The sequence below is a fragment of the Malaclemys terrapin genome, chromosome 7, assembly GCF_027887155.1.
Source record: "Malaclemys terrapin pileata isolate rMalTer1 chromosome 7, rMalTer1.hap1, whole genome shotgun sequence".
In the NCBI taxonomy this organism is placed as follows: domain Eukaryota; kingdom Metazoa; phylum Chordata; order Testudines; family Emydidae; genus Malaclemys; species Malaclemys terrapin.
Window position 1 is genome coordinate 84,042,661 of NC_071511.1, and position 13,404 is coordinate 84,056,064.

The following is a 13,404-nucleotide window of genomic DNA, read 5'->3' on the forward strand; positions in this document are numbered from 1 at the left end:
GCCCTGAGACCCAGCTGGCTCCCCCCACCCACCACTTTCTCCTCTCGGCCTGTCTGCTGGCCAACCAAGGGTTCCTCTCCACCCCCTGGCCCCACCCCCCTGCTCATCTCTGCCCCCAAGGCCAGACCCCACCTCTGCTTCCCACCACCTGTGGGCCCCTGCCTGTCTCCCCAGAGCTGAGCCGCCTGGGACTGGTGTAGAAGCCTGACCAATCTCAGCTGGGGGGGAACAACAGTGGGGCTTGGCTGCGCCCCTTCAGGCAACTGTATCTTGAGGGATCCTGGTCGGGACAGGCCCTGTCCTGGCTGATCACACCACTCCCAAAAGTCTGGAGTAATTCCCAGCTCAGGGACCAGCCCTGGCTACGCTGCCGGCTCAGCCCATCGACTCTGGTGAGTGTGACTAGGAGGCAGGGCACGGGGGAGGAGGTGTCCGGGTGGGGTGTTGGGCTGTGAGGGGGCAGGGAAAATGTGTGTGTTGTGGCACTAGGGAGTGGGGGTTCTGTATGGGGTGCTGGGCAGTTGTGGTGGGGCAGTGGACGGGGGGGCTGTGGCCAGGGGTGGTTTTGTGCAAGGTGCTGTGCATTTGTGGGGAAGGTCTGGGAGAACACTGGACATAGTGGGCCAGAGCCACTGTGCATCTGGCAACTGCCGGTTTGTAAAAAGTCCCCTTGCACTGAGCAGGTCCACCCCTGCCATACCATGTCCTGCCCCTTGACGCTGGCTGGCCCTAGTCTGGGGACTGACTTCCCTGTGTCATGCTCCATTGCCTCCATGGGGGCCCACAAAAGGTTAATCCAGCCCTGCCCAGCATCTCTGGCCTGGGGTCCACGGCGAGCAGCACTGCTGGGAAGGAGACGGTGCCTCGGGGAGGGGCTCAGTGCTTGGGGCGCGGGACAAGTGGGCCAGGGCTGTTCGCTGCGTAGGGTGCGAGCAGCGCCCAGAGACGTAGGAGGCTCGCGAGGGAGCCGCACTCACTCCGCTCTTGGAAAGTAACGGCGTCACCTTATGGTCGCTGTAGCCCCGGTGCATGTTGGGCCCTGTAGTCTCATTGAGCCCAGGTGCATGCCGGGCCTCGTAGTCCCCATGGCGCTGCGTTCTGCTCTGTGTGACGCCGCTGGTTGCCGGCGAGGGTAGTGGGCGTGGCGCGAGCCGCTGCAGGGTCGGCCCTCGTGCAGGTCAGTGATGGGCGGTTAAGCCGGCCCCTGTCTGCGCCCCACTGGTTGCCGGCCGGCGAGAGGGTTCCGGGGCGGAGTTTGTTCTTCTCACGCCCGTCCCGGTCCCTCGCGGCAAGTTCGCTCCCGGCGTCCGCGCGGAGCAGCTGGGGGAAATGCCCGAAGCTGCCCGGTTTGAAGCCAGCAGCGGGGACGAGGCCGAGAGCCCCATGGAGAGCGGGACCGCCCCGGAGAGCAGCAGGCGGAGAAGGCACAAGGTACCGGTGCCTTTTGCGCTGTCAGGCTATGTGGGGCAGGGTCCTGGCTGCCTCTGGTGAGAACCAGCCTGCCCGGGGCTGCCAGCCTGCCGTCGGGCCGGACTCGTGGGGCGCAGCGTGGCCAGGTTGTGGGGGAGCGGGGCGGCCAGTGCTGTCCCTGCACGGGATCCCCAGCCTCGCGCTCGTCCAGGGGGTGGCGGCGCCTCTTGCCTGGGGGATCCCTGGGGCGTCGGCTGGGCGTTGGGCAGCGTTCCCTCCACAGCCCGCTTGTTTCTGTTACCCGATGGTCGTGCCCCAGCTGACCAGTCCCTCCCGGGCCCCTCTGGCGCTGGTCCCAGGGCCAGGCTGCCGCTGACGAGAGAGGTTTTGCCTTTCCTATCCTTTTCTTCTTAAGTATCAGAGGGGTAGCCGCGTTAGTCTGAATCTGTAAAAAGGAACTGAGTCCTGTGACACCTCTTTTCTCCTTGTCTCTTTTGCCCTTACCCGTGTAACTTTCCCTTAGTAATGTTGGTATGTAACCCCGTTAGCTGTCCCGAGTGCTTTTAGCTTTTGGTGTTATACCCAGGCAGTGTATTTATGTGTTGGTGGCATTGTTGTGCAGGACTCGGGGCTTGCATTGCACAGTGATCATTAGAAGTACTAGGACAGTAGAGCCGGATTTGGGATAAAAATCACATTTTGTCCGTTCATTTTGTACTCTCAGCTCAAAAACCTGTGATGTGGTATGAATCCTGTAGTCTGTTTTATGACAGACTCTCAAGGTTTTTTACTTCTCATATTTTGGTACTGTTTACTGCCAGAAACAGTATACCAAAGTCAAGTCAAGTGTGATATGGTAGCCCTATATTTCTACTTCACACCAAAGTATATGCTCATCTTTTTAAAAAGGATGAAGTATTTTATAGTATCTGTTACAAGTGATCTAAAAAAGAGGGTAAAATTTTAGGATTAAACCATGATATTGATCTCTCGGAAATTCCTTAATGGGTTGTAAACTACTTTGTAAAAAAAAATCGCATGTATTATGGTTTGAGTTCCAAATGAATGGAAAGTATAAATTCTTTGCAAATAAAATCAGAAAAATGCATGATGGGATTTCCCCCCATAACCTGAATGAGTCTGTTTTCATACATGCCCTTATGCAAAAGCGGCCTTTGATTTTAACTAATATGAAAACAAGTATTTACAGATGGATAGAGAGCAACCTGTTCCTTTCATTCTTGGAATAATTACATGTTTTTACAATTTCACAAAGCCTTGGGATGGTATGAAAATCTGCAGTTTTATTTTAATTGTGGTTTCTTTGTTTATTACTTATTAGAAAGATAAAAAAGAGAGAGAGTCTAAACACCATGATAAATCCAAGAAGAGGAAATCCCAAACAGAGGAAAATGGGCTGTTTGAAGATGACCTTGAACCTCCCAAACTCAAAAAGATGAAGGGGAGAGAGAGAGTGAATGGAGATACTGGGGAAGGAAGCCCAGAGCACAAGAAGAAATTCTCCTCCCTAAGTAATGAAGTCACCCCCAAAAAAACACAATGTAATTTCAGAGAAGCATCAAGTGGAGAGTGTGACAGCGAACAAGAGCAGGTGCAACTAGACGCTGGGTTTTACTGCAGTTGGGTTCCTCTATTACAGGGGTCGGCAGCCTTTCAGAAGTGGTGTGCCGAGTCTTCATTTATTCACTCTAATTTAAGGTTTGGCATGCCAATAATACATTTTTATAGAAAGAGACCTTCTAAAAATATTATAATATATAACTAAACTATTGTTGTATGTAAAGTAAATAAGGTTTTAAAAATGTTTAAGAAGCTTCATATAAAAATTAAATTAAAATGCAGAGCCCCATGGACTGGTGGCCAGGACCCAGGCAGTGTGAGTGCCACTGAAAATCAGCTTGCGTGCCGCCTTTGGCACGCGTGCCATAAGTTGCCTACCTCTGCTCTATTACAACATGATTGAGTTTGGAAGAAATTCTCTCTAATAGATTTACTTGTCAACATTTGTTTTTGAGTAACCAATGTAAAGGATATTTAGCTTTTACTTAAATTACAACATGGGCAGCTGCAAAACTTGAAAAGTCTCAATGCTCAAGTTTTGTATTGCATCGTCATACCTCACAGGAAATATATTGGTTTAAAATTACATAGTAATAACATGTTAAATATGCTGCGTGGAATATAGCAGGATTTAATTTAATGTTAATGACCCACTAACATGGCTTCCTGACTGAGGCAGTTCAATGCTGTGGGTAATAACTGCAGCCAGGTAGTCCTTTAAGATTCGATATGGATGCAGTTTCCAGGAGTCTATTTTAATTGGTCTATCTTGAATATAATTAACTTTTACAGTAAAGTAAACTTGAGTTGATTATAGTTGAAAACTACTGCATATACATATATGCTCTGCTCTAAATGTTTGTGCTTGACTTAGTCCTCCAAAATCCCATGAGAAGAACTAGACTGATTTTAAAAATGAAAAATCTTTACTGCAGATTAGTTCCCCAAATATACCCAATCATAACAAGAGTTTGTGTTTCTAAATGTAATGTGCTTATTGCTGAAAACCTTCTTTTGGAAGCATGGAGAGAAGCAGTAACTCCCATATTCTTTTCTGTTATTTCTTTATAGTTTTTTCCTTGCTTGAGTCCCATTTGATGTGAAGTAGCAATAAGGTTAGTGCTCATTAGTCCTCTCGTGGAGAGAGACTGAACCTTCACAGAAAAATAGGCTTGTAAAGTTTTACTTGGTGCCCCTCACAGAGCCCTGAAGTCCCCCATCCTAGCTTTCTTTCCTCAGAATTCTGTGTTGGAGCCACCATATCATCAAAACTGTATCATAATCTGTGGAAAGTATTGATATTAGTGAAATGTGGTTCACACGCTTAAACTATTGCCATAGCAGTGCACCAGTGGTAGGCTAATCCAGGGAGTAAGAAATGGCTTGGAATCAAACCTGACTTTTGCTTATTGCAGTACAAATCACTATCACTGGGCCACCAGTAACTGTTTTAAAAATAAACATCCTTGAATTAAACTGAATGAGTACTGGAAGCCCTAGTTATGTGTAACTTGTATCCATTGAATTTGTAGTGGCTACAACACAGAATTATGAGGAAAGAAAGCTAGAATGGGGGACTTGAGGGATCTGTGGAGGTCATCAAGTAAAACATAACAAGCCTACTTTTCTGACTCTGTTCAGTCTCTCTCCACAAGAGGACTAATGAGCACTAACCTTGCTATTTCACATGCATTAGATACAAAAAATGTGACTTCCTAATGTAAGTTTTAAATCCGTTGCATGAAGGTCACACAAGGCAGTGGTGTTTAGTAGTTAGAACAAGAGATTGGATTTCAGGACCTTGTGTTGTGGTTCTGATCCTGCTACTGAAAAGCTGACCTTGGGATAAGTCATTTAACCCTTTCTGCCTTCATTTTCTTATCTCTGAAATGCTCAATACTTATGTGTAAAGTATTATTTTTACCTAACAGGAACTGACTGTAGAGCAGAAGGAAGGTGCTTTCTCCAATTTTTGTATTTCCAAAGGGACTATTGAACTTCTTCGAGGTAACTTTCTTGGCATAATAATTTAATAGTAAAACTGACAGAACAGAAGCATCTTTAATTCTGTTCGTGTTGACTGTGAGGAAAAAGTAGTAATAAGATGTGTCCCCTACCCTTGTGTATGCAAACACTGTTGTCACACTTCTGGTGGAACCCAAATGGCATGGTATCCACATATGTCGTCCTAGTCAACCCAGCCTTTATGCTAGGACTTTAACTAACATAAACCCAATATCAAGATACTGTGGCTTAAAATTACTTTATTCCATTTACAGAATAAGAATTAATTCCACTGAAATTGAGCTAAAAGTTCTACAAAAATACTAATGAACAAATTTAACACAATATTTGTATGTAATATTATAACAGGATCAAGTAATTCATAAACGACTGTTTTAAATCAAACCACTCAAGAGATTGAAGAAATGGGTGGAGATTACTGCATACATAAGGCAGCATAATTCTTCTTTTGCGGGGAAAGTTGCTGGATAGGAACAGAGTAATCAGTATCTCTGGCAATGCAATGTTAGCAAACTGGGTGAAGTGAGTCCAAGAGCCTTATTGAACTGGATTCTGAGACTTAAGTAAACTAGAGAAGGTGATACAGTCCTGCTTTTTCTGGGGATAGTGACTAGTCTGCTTGTAAAAAGAAGAACAGGAGTACTTGTGGCACCTTAGAGACTAACAAATTTATTAGAGCATAAGCTTTCGTGGACTACAGCCCACTTCTTCGGATGCATATGCATACAGTGGGCTGTAGTCCACGAAAGCTTATGCTCTAATAAATTTGTTAGTCTCTAAGGTGCCACAAGTACTCCTGTTCTTCTTTTTGCGGATACAGACTAACACGGCTGTTACTCTGAAACTAGTCTGCTTGTGATGTTCTGCCATGTTCAAGTTTACACACATCAAGCACCAAATATAATGTACTTATCAGCTCATTGGACCTTTTAACAAAACCGTATTCGACTGTCTCACAGCTCGAGGTGTAACATACCTGTTTCCTGTGCAAGTAAAGACCTTCAAGCACATATATGATGGCAAAGATGTTGTAGCTCAAGCTCGAACTGGAACTGGAAAAACATTCTCTTTTGCCATTCCCTTGATTGAAAAGCTTCAGGGAGAAATGCAAGAGAGGAAAAGAGGCCGCACACCAAAGGTAACTAAATTACTCGATAGCGAACAAATTCTGATGTCACATTTACTGTATTTTTGTCATGATGGTTCAGGTTTTTAGTAGGCTGTGAAAAAGGATTCTTAAAGTATGTGCCCATGTAGATTCTGCTGTAGGTATGTATGTACCTGAGGTCCTCTCTCTTGAATAGCAGTGTCAGTTGGGGCCACACATGCTACCTCATGCTCAAGTGTGAGGGGGTAAAGAGTGGAGTGGCTGCAAACATCCTTCGGTTCTTCAAGTGATTGCACATGGGCATTTTACTCTTGGTGTATGTTTTTGTTGTAGGAGCAGCAGTGATCTGTATGCTCTGTATAACCTGTATGCTCAAAAGGTCTGTTACACTTCTCTCCTCCTCCTCCTCTTTGAATACCTGTGAAGTGGCTTTCCCCCACCCCCCCCCCCTCCTGGAATGCTTGTGGGATGAATGGGCTGCTTAAACAGCTGGAGGATCAGAAGAGCTCCTAGATGGACAAGATGTCTGGGACTCTAATTAGGCAGCACTCACACACCCAATGCATGGACACTGGCTGAGGTGGAGTGTGACCAACCAGACGCAGCCAAGTCATCTCTAGTCGCAGGCCATGAGGAGCAGGTCCTTAAAAAGGGAAGGGGCCATGTGCTCAGGAGTGCACTCATAAGCTTGTATCTCCCATGAAGGCTCTTTGCCCGGACCGCCTGGCCAGTGGTTCGCTGCGTTGCATTTCATCGTGCCTTGGGAAGACATACCTTCATCACACCATCTATCGCTGCGCTGTGGGATACGTACCTTAAAGAATCCTGACATCTCCAGTGCCGTGCCTGTCCTGGGAGCGTGAGTATGTGAGTGTGAATGTGACCACCCCCCCTTCTTTTGAGCTTAGCTATCAGTATAATAAACATGCTGCTTTCTGCCAAACTCTGGTGGGTTATTAGTCCTTCCTAAGCTTACTAGCTGGCCCAATTTCGGGTCACAGTTTTTACCTCGAGCACTGTTGTCAGAATGTTTCCCTTAGTAGTGCCCATCAGTGCAGCACGAGCACTCTCCGCTGCCACGTGCCACTATGTGCAGGTATAAAGGGTGAAGCTGCCCCTGATTCCCCTGAGTTCCTTCTTACCGCCCTTGACAGTTGGAATTTGTCTTGCTTCAGCAGGTTCTTTCAGCGTCTAGTTGTATATAGATTCCCAGTCTTAGTAATAACATTTTGTTTATTAAAATTAGTTTCTTGGGTCCCCAATTTCGGGGTTCCATTTGTCGGTATTGAGGAATGCCTTAGTGACTGGGTTTCAAGCCCTATATTTCATCTAAACTGATGCCTGTGCGCGACCCACATTCTAGTTTAAAGGTGTCTGGGTGAGTCTAACATTAGTGATTAGTGTGAGATTTGTAATGACTTCAAGCTGAGGACCAAGAAAGTTAGAGAGGTCAGGCTAAAGTTTCTTTTGAGGGAGACCACCTTCAGAGCCTTCGCGGTTGGAGAGGGTGTTCAACACTTGGGCTTCTCTGAGATGTGCACGTCCGATGTTGGCAGAGTCCTGGCACCACTCATCCTCTCTGTTGCGCAGGAGGAATCATAAGAGTTCCAAGGAGAGGAAGACAAGCTTTCCCATTCTTTCTACTCCCAGTTGGTGTCTTAATTTTGAATGAAACTAGCTGAATGAACTGAAATGAAGAAAATATTCTCTTTACACCTGCAGAAGTGAATACTGATGTCAAAAGCTTGTTTAGCGCTTTAACAAATTGCAATTCCACGTACTTAGCCTGTGACTTCCACCAGTTCAGTGGTTTGACTTTCTTTAGAAATTCAGCAGCAAATATGTACTGCTTGAATATTTTTAATTTAAAATATTTTAATAGATTGTATTAAGTTTAGGTCTTAACACAGGTTGTCATGTTCTGTGAGATAGCAGTGTCGTTTACAAGCATGTAAAATGATGACTTTGTGATTTGATGAGGCCATAGGAACCTTGAACTGTGCTTAAATGCCATTTCTTTAAAGCTGCAACAATTACAATAGAGGTGTAAATATACCGACCTAAATGGAAAACCTATGTGGCTTCTTGACAGACTCCAAGTGAAGGAACATCTATTTTTAACTCTTTCTTCCTTCTGTGTAGGTGTTAGCTCTTACTCCCACTAGAGAGTTGGCAAACCAGGTAGCCAAAGACTTCAAAGACATCACAAAGACACTCTCAGTGGCTTGTTTTTATGGAGGAACTGCATACAATGGACAAAGTAAGTAAGACTTCTGTCTAATGATTGACCTGCAGACTGATTGGTAACATTTGAAACACTGTTGTCTCCAAATAAATAATTTTAATCAGAAAGTGAAGACTCTTAAAGAAACTAAGTAGCCTACTCTGTCCATCTGTGCTAGGAAAACAAGAGGATCCTTAGTAAAACACACAGCTGCCTTCCTTATTCCAGGGGTCTTGGACCTCTTCCACATTGACTTGGGTATTTGAGAGAAAGGAGGACATTTCCTGCTATGTGTATATGAAAACATTGTATTTGGTCCTGTTTCTTGTAAATAACTTTTGTCTTACAAACATCAGCAAAGTAAATCTAAAAGTGGAAGAAGTTAAGTCTTAAAGCTGTCGATGGAGATGGCATCTGTGCGAGTAGCTGGATCTCTTATGGAGAGGATCCTTACATCCAGGAGGGTGGAGGAAACATTCTATATTATGGTAATGTTATTAGTTATATCTGGATGGTTGTGAATGCATAACTAGGCTGGGAAGAAGACACTTAATTGTTAATGGATTATGCATCATGGGCACAGCTATTGGGTTTGGCAGAGATGGAGAAGGAATCCTATTTTTCTGTAGGATTTCAGGAAATGGGGTGGGTTAAGTGACTGACAGCAGCATGAAGAAATTTTCAGAGACAACACTTCTTTAACATTTTTTAATTCAACTTTTTTGTCCCAGTTTGAACTAATGAGCTTTGGTAAACTAACAGCTTTATAGTTTAGTTTTCCCAAGAGTCATTTCAGTTTGATTAAAATAAATAATTTGGAAAGAGCCAACTGTTTCTTAACTGCTTAAAAAAATAACTTAACTCACCACTAAACTCTCATTGCCCTTCTCATTCTTATTAGAAAAAATATTTCACAATGCTGAGACCATTGTGGTTCCTGTCTGTCCTTTTATCATTTTTTTCATTCTCTTCTCTTCTTTTATTTGGGAAATGAACTCTGACATAAGACTTCAGAAGCTGTGGCTTCAGTATTTCTCAGCTGTATAAATTTTCTGATCTCTGTTCAACTAGAACATTTATCAGTGCAGTATTGCCAATATAGTGAAAGTGATCCTGTACTTGTAAGCTGCTGCCATTTTCTAAACTCTTCTGCGCTTACGCGTATCTTTACTAATTTTTCTTTCAGTTGATCTAATTCGAAGTGGTATTGACATCTTGGTTGGGACCCCAGGTCGAATCAAAGACCACCTTCAGAATGACAAGCTGGATCTTTCCAAACTCAAGCATGTTGTCCTGGATGAAGTTGACCAGATGTTGGACATGGGCTTTGCTGAACAAGTGGAGGACATTTTACGAGTTGCGTACAAGAAGGGTAAATTCAGTATTTAAGTGAATAGTAAGGAATATCATTAGTAATTAGACCATTAAAACCCAGGTGGTTGCATATGGTGTTATAACACCATATAAATCAACTGTCTTGTGACAAGATTAGTGGCAGTGAAAACGAATGAGTGCTATGGAAACCGGCTGGGGATGTCTCTAGATAGTGTACTATGGATCTGGAAATCATTCACAGAATCTTCAGAACCTATAAGATGTCACTCTCCAGGCATGGCCCAAGTCCATCTGTCCATGGCAGGTAGATAACTTTCCCTAGCACTTATCCATAGGCTGAAATGGAAAGTTGGCACTCCTAAGCAGTGTCAATGGAGGCTCCCTATGCTTACCCTTTTCAGCATGTTAATGGGGTCTGACCTCTCATCAGGCTAGTACACCTCTACCCCGATATAATGTGACCCGATATAACACGAATTCGGATATAACGCGGTAAAGCAGTGCTCTGGGGGCGTGGGGCTGCACACTCTGGCGGATCAAAGCAAGTTTAATATAACGTGGTTTCACCTATAACGCGGTAAGATTTTTTGGCTCCTGAGGACAGTGTTATATCTGGGTAGAGGTGTATTTAATCTTGAAGATAAACCCTTCCTCTTTTTGATTCAGTTTTTTTTCCCCTGTGTCTATAATTGATCTGGGATTAGGACTGTCAAGCCATCTGGAGTGGCTCACGAACATGGGTGCCAACGTCAAGGCAGACTTACAAACCAGGGCATAAACTGGTTGTGTCTTCTATAATTAGATTTCACCAACCAAGTGTCAAATGTGAACTCTTTGTAAGCGCCATATAACAGCATTAGCGGTCACTTACTTATCCTAGATCAATTTTACCTTACATCTCTCAAAAAAGATGACACTTGTAGCCAATCTTGTAATAGACTAACTAAAGATTTATTAACTTACTAATTTTTCTTATTTATAAGATTAAAGCAGGTAAATATACATACAAATTAGTTAAAGCCTTAGGTTACAAAAAGTAATAGAAGTTGCTGTAATGTACTGCCTCTACATGTCTTTTAGGGCTAACCCAAGCTAAGTAGCTTGGGGATCTCTTGCTTATACTTAAAATATTTCCCTCTCCAAATTCAAAGCAGCATAATGATACAGTTCCTTCTGGTCAGGGATTTTTAGTCCAATACCCCCAGAGTTCAAACTGTGATGGGAGGAATGTGTGACGGGTTGGGTCCCCCCCCCCCCCCCCCCCAAATCCAGGGTGCCACCTGATGTACTGCGGTTTCACTGGGCCCACCCATTCCACCAGCCTGGGCTCCCTCACCCTGTCCTGCTGCACGCACACACACAGATAGGGACACACCCATCTGCAGAATGACACCAATACTGAAATCAGTGCTGCATGGGAAGTCTTTCAGGTAGGGAATTGTCCAGCACTCAAGTGCACACCCCTTCTAGAAAGTAAACCTAAAATTGTATTCTTTTGTGCTGTATAAAGATCTATACAGCATAAGCTCATGAAATTTGCTCCCTCCCTCAATGTGAAGGAAGATATGCACAGCTTTCCTCCTGCCCTCCCAGTTATGAATTGCACAAAGTGTTTTAGAATAAACAAAAAACAAGTTTAACGACAAAAGATTTTAAGTGATTATAAGGGATAGCAAACAAATCAAAGCAGATTACTGAGCAAATAAAACAAAACATGCAACCTAAATTTAATACACTAAATTAACTGGTTAATAGTAGCAAATTCTGACTCTAAATGTTGTGTTATGCTGGTTGCAGATTTTCTTCAAGGTAAACTGCACTGCTTTCAGCTAAAACTCCAGGTATTCCTTTCACAGGCTAGACTTTCTCACCTAGACTCAGCCCCTGTTTCTCTCCCAGCCCCCTCCAGCTTACTTTGTTTCTTCAGGTGTTTTCAGCAGTCTTTCTTCTTGGGTAGGGAGGCAGTGGAGAAGAACCTAGATGAACTTACTTCCCAGCCTTAAATAGGATTTGCATATGGCAGGAATCCTTTGTTTCCCAGTTTGACTCCCACCCCCGCTAATGGAAAAATAGCAGCATTCCAAGATGATGTCCAGTACCAGGTGACATCACATGACTTTGCAGTGTCAAAGCAGCATCCCAGGAAACTTCTGAGGAAGGAGGGAGATTAGCATCTTCAAAGTCCTATTATCCTTCCTAATGGCCCATCTGGGCTGATTGCATACTGTCTGGTGGGCGTTCTCAAAGTGTAAACACAGTTGTAATTGTTATAGTTAATATTCCTAACTTCAGATACAGAAGTTATACATGCATACAACTAGGATAATCATATTCCGTAAATCATAACCTTTCCACTGATACCTAACATGATGCGTCTTGCATAAAACATTATGACGTTTCCCTCCGGTGTTATCTGGACCGGTGATCTGCTAGGTCACTCCAATCTTTGATTCCAGGAGCCAGCCTTACCCTGCTCTGCTGTGAGAACCCCCACTCCTCGGCTGTTCACGCACAGCCTCTGGCATGTAAGCTGCTCCTTGGATTGTGCAACCGAATGACGCTAGCCAATACCTCCAGTCCCAGACACAACCCTAGGAACCTCAGTCTTGCAGTGTCCAGTTATGCCTGCTGGATGCTGCAAGCTTATATGAGTTTGTCAATTTAACAAAGAAATTGATATGTACCAGGCTTGTTATCCCAAGGGGAGCCTCTGACACGCTTCAGACCAAATGCACTGCTTCAAGTAGATTAAACAGATTTATTAACTACAAAGATAATTTTTAGTGCTTATAAGTCAAAACATAACAAGTCAGATTTGGTCAAATTAACTAAAAGCAAAACGCATTCTAAGCTGATCTTAACACTTTCAATGTCCTTACAAACTTAGATGCTTCTTACTACAGGCTGGCTGGTTGCCCTTCAGCCAGGCTCTCCCCTTTGATCAGCGCTTCAGTTGCTTGGTGTGGTGTGGGTAGATGCAGGTGGAAGAGAGAGAGAGAATGGCAAATGTCTCTCCCTTTTATTATATTCTTTCTTCCCCCTTGGCTTTCCCCCCCCCCCCCCCACCTTCAGAGTCAGGTGAGCATTACCTCGTTGCAGTCCCAAACTGACCAAAGAAATGGGGGTGACTCCCTCCAGAGTCTAACAGATCCTTTTGTTGCTGCCTAGGCCAGCGCCCTTTGTTCCTGTGAGGCTGAGTTTGTTCCATACCTGCCCTGATGAGGTGTGAACTGCCGCTCTGCTCTTGGAGAATTTTTGTCTGGGCTTCCTTTAAGCCATGAGGATACATTTTCAGCCTCATAACTATATACATGAAATTATCACCTATAACATTACTGTAACAACAATGTTCAGTGCATCATGAGCCTTCTGAAGACACCCGACATGACAAACTTTGCATTGGATACCACAAAATCATATTATAAGGATGAATATGGGGGTTCAGGGTGTTCCCTCGAGGCACAGTGTGTTCAAATATATCTTACTTATGCCATATTCATATAATATAGCTATGAAGAATATGGGCTGTAGGGTCACAGAGGGTTTGTGCACATCCCCTCTTCATCGGTGTTGGGGGGAGCAATCAACCAAATCTTTTGTCCACTGATGTTCCGCAGTGGTTTGTCTAGTCTCAGTAGGCCTTTTATTGGGCAGATGATGACACCTCTTGTGGTAAACTAGTATTTCACGCTGGGTAATGCTTCTCTCCTGACTGAGTGGG

General features: G+C 44.2%; 1 protein-coding gene across 1 annotated transcript in view; it reads left to right on the forward strand.

Moving 5' to 3' along the window:
- The first annotated feature begins 1,029 nt into the window (after positions 1–1,029).
- Positions 1,030–13,404, forward strand: part of LOC128841348 (nucleolar RNA helicase 2-like) — a 35,140-nt gene continuing 22,765 nt past the window's right edge. The window contains 8 exon segments of the mRNA XM_054036355.1: positions 1,030–1,113; positions 1,115–1,312; positions 1,315–1,431; positions 2,753–3,022; positions 4,923–4,998; positions 5,976–6,154; positions 8,267–8,384; positions 9,535–9,720. Coding sequence (XP_053892330.1) covers positions 1,030–1,113; positions 1,115–1,312; positions 1,315–1,431; positions 2,753–3,022; positions 4,923–4,998; positions 5,976–6,154; positions 8,267–8,384; positions 9,535–9,720 — 1,228 coding nt within the window.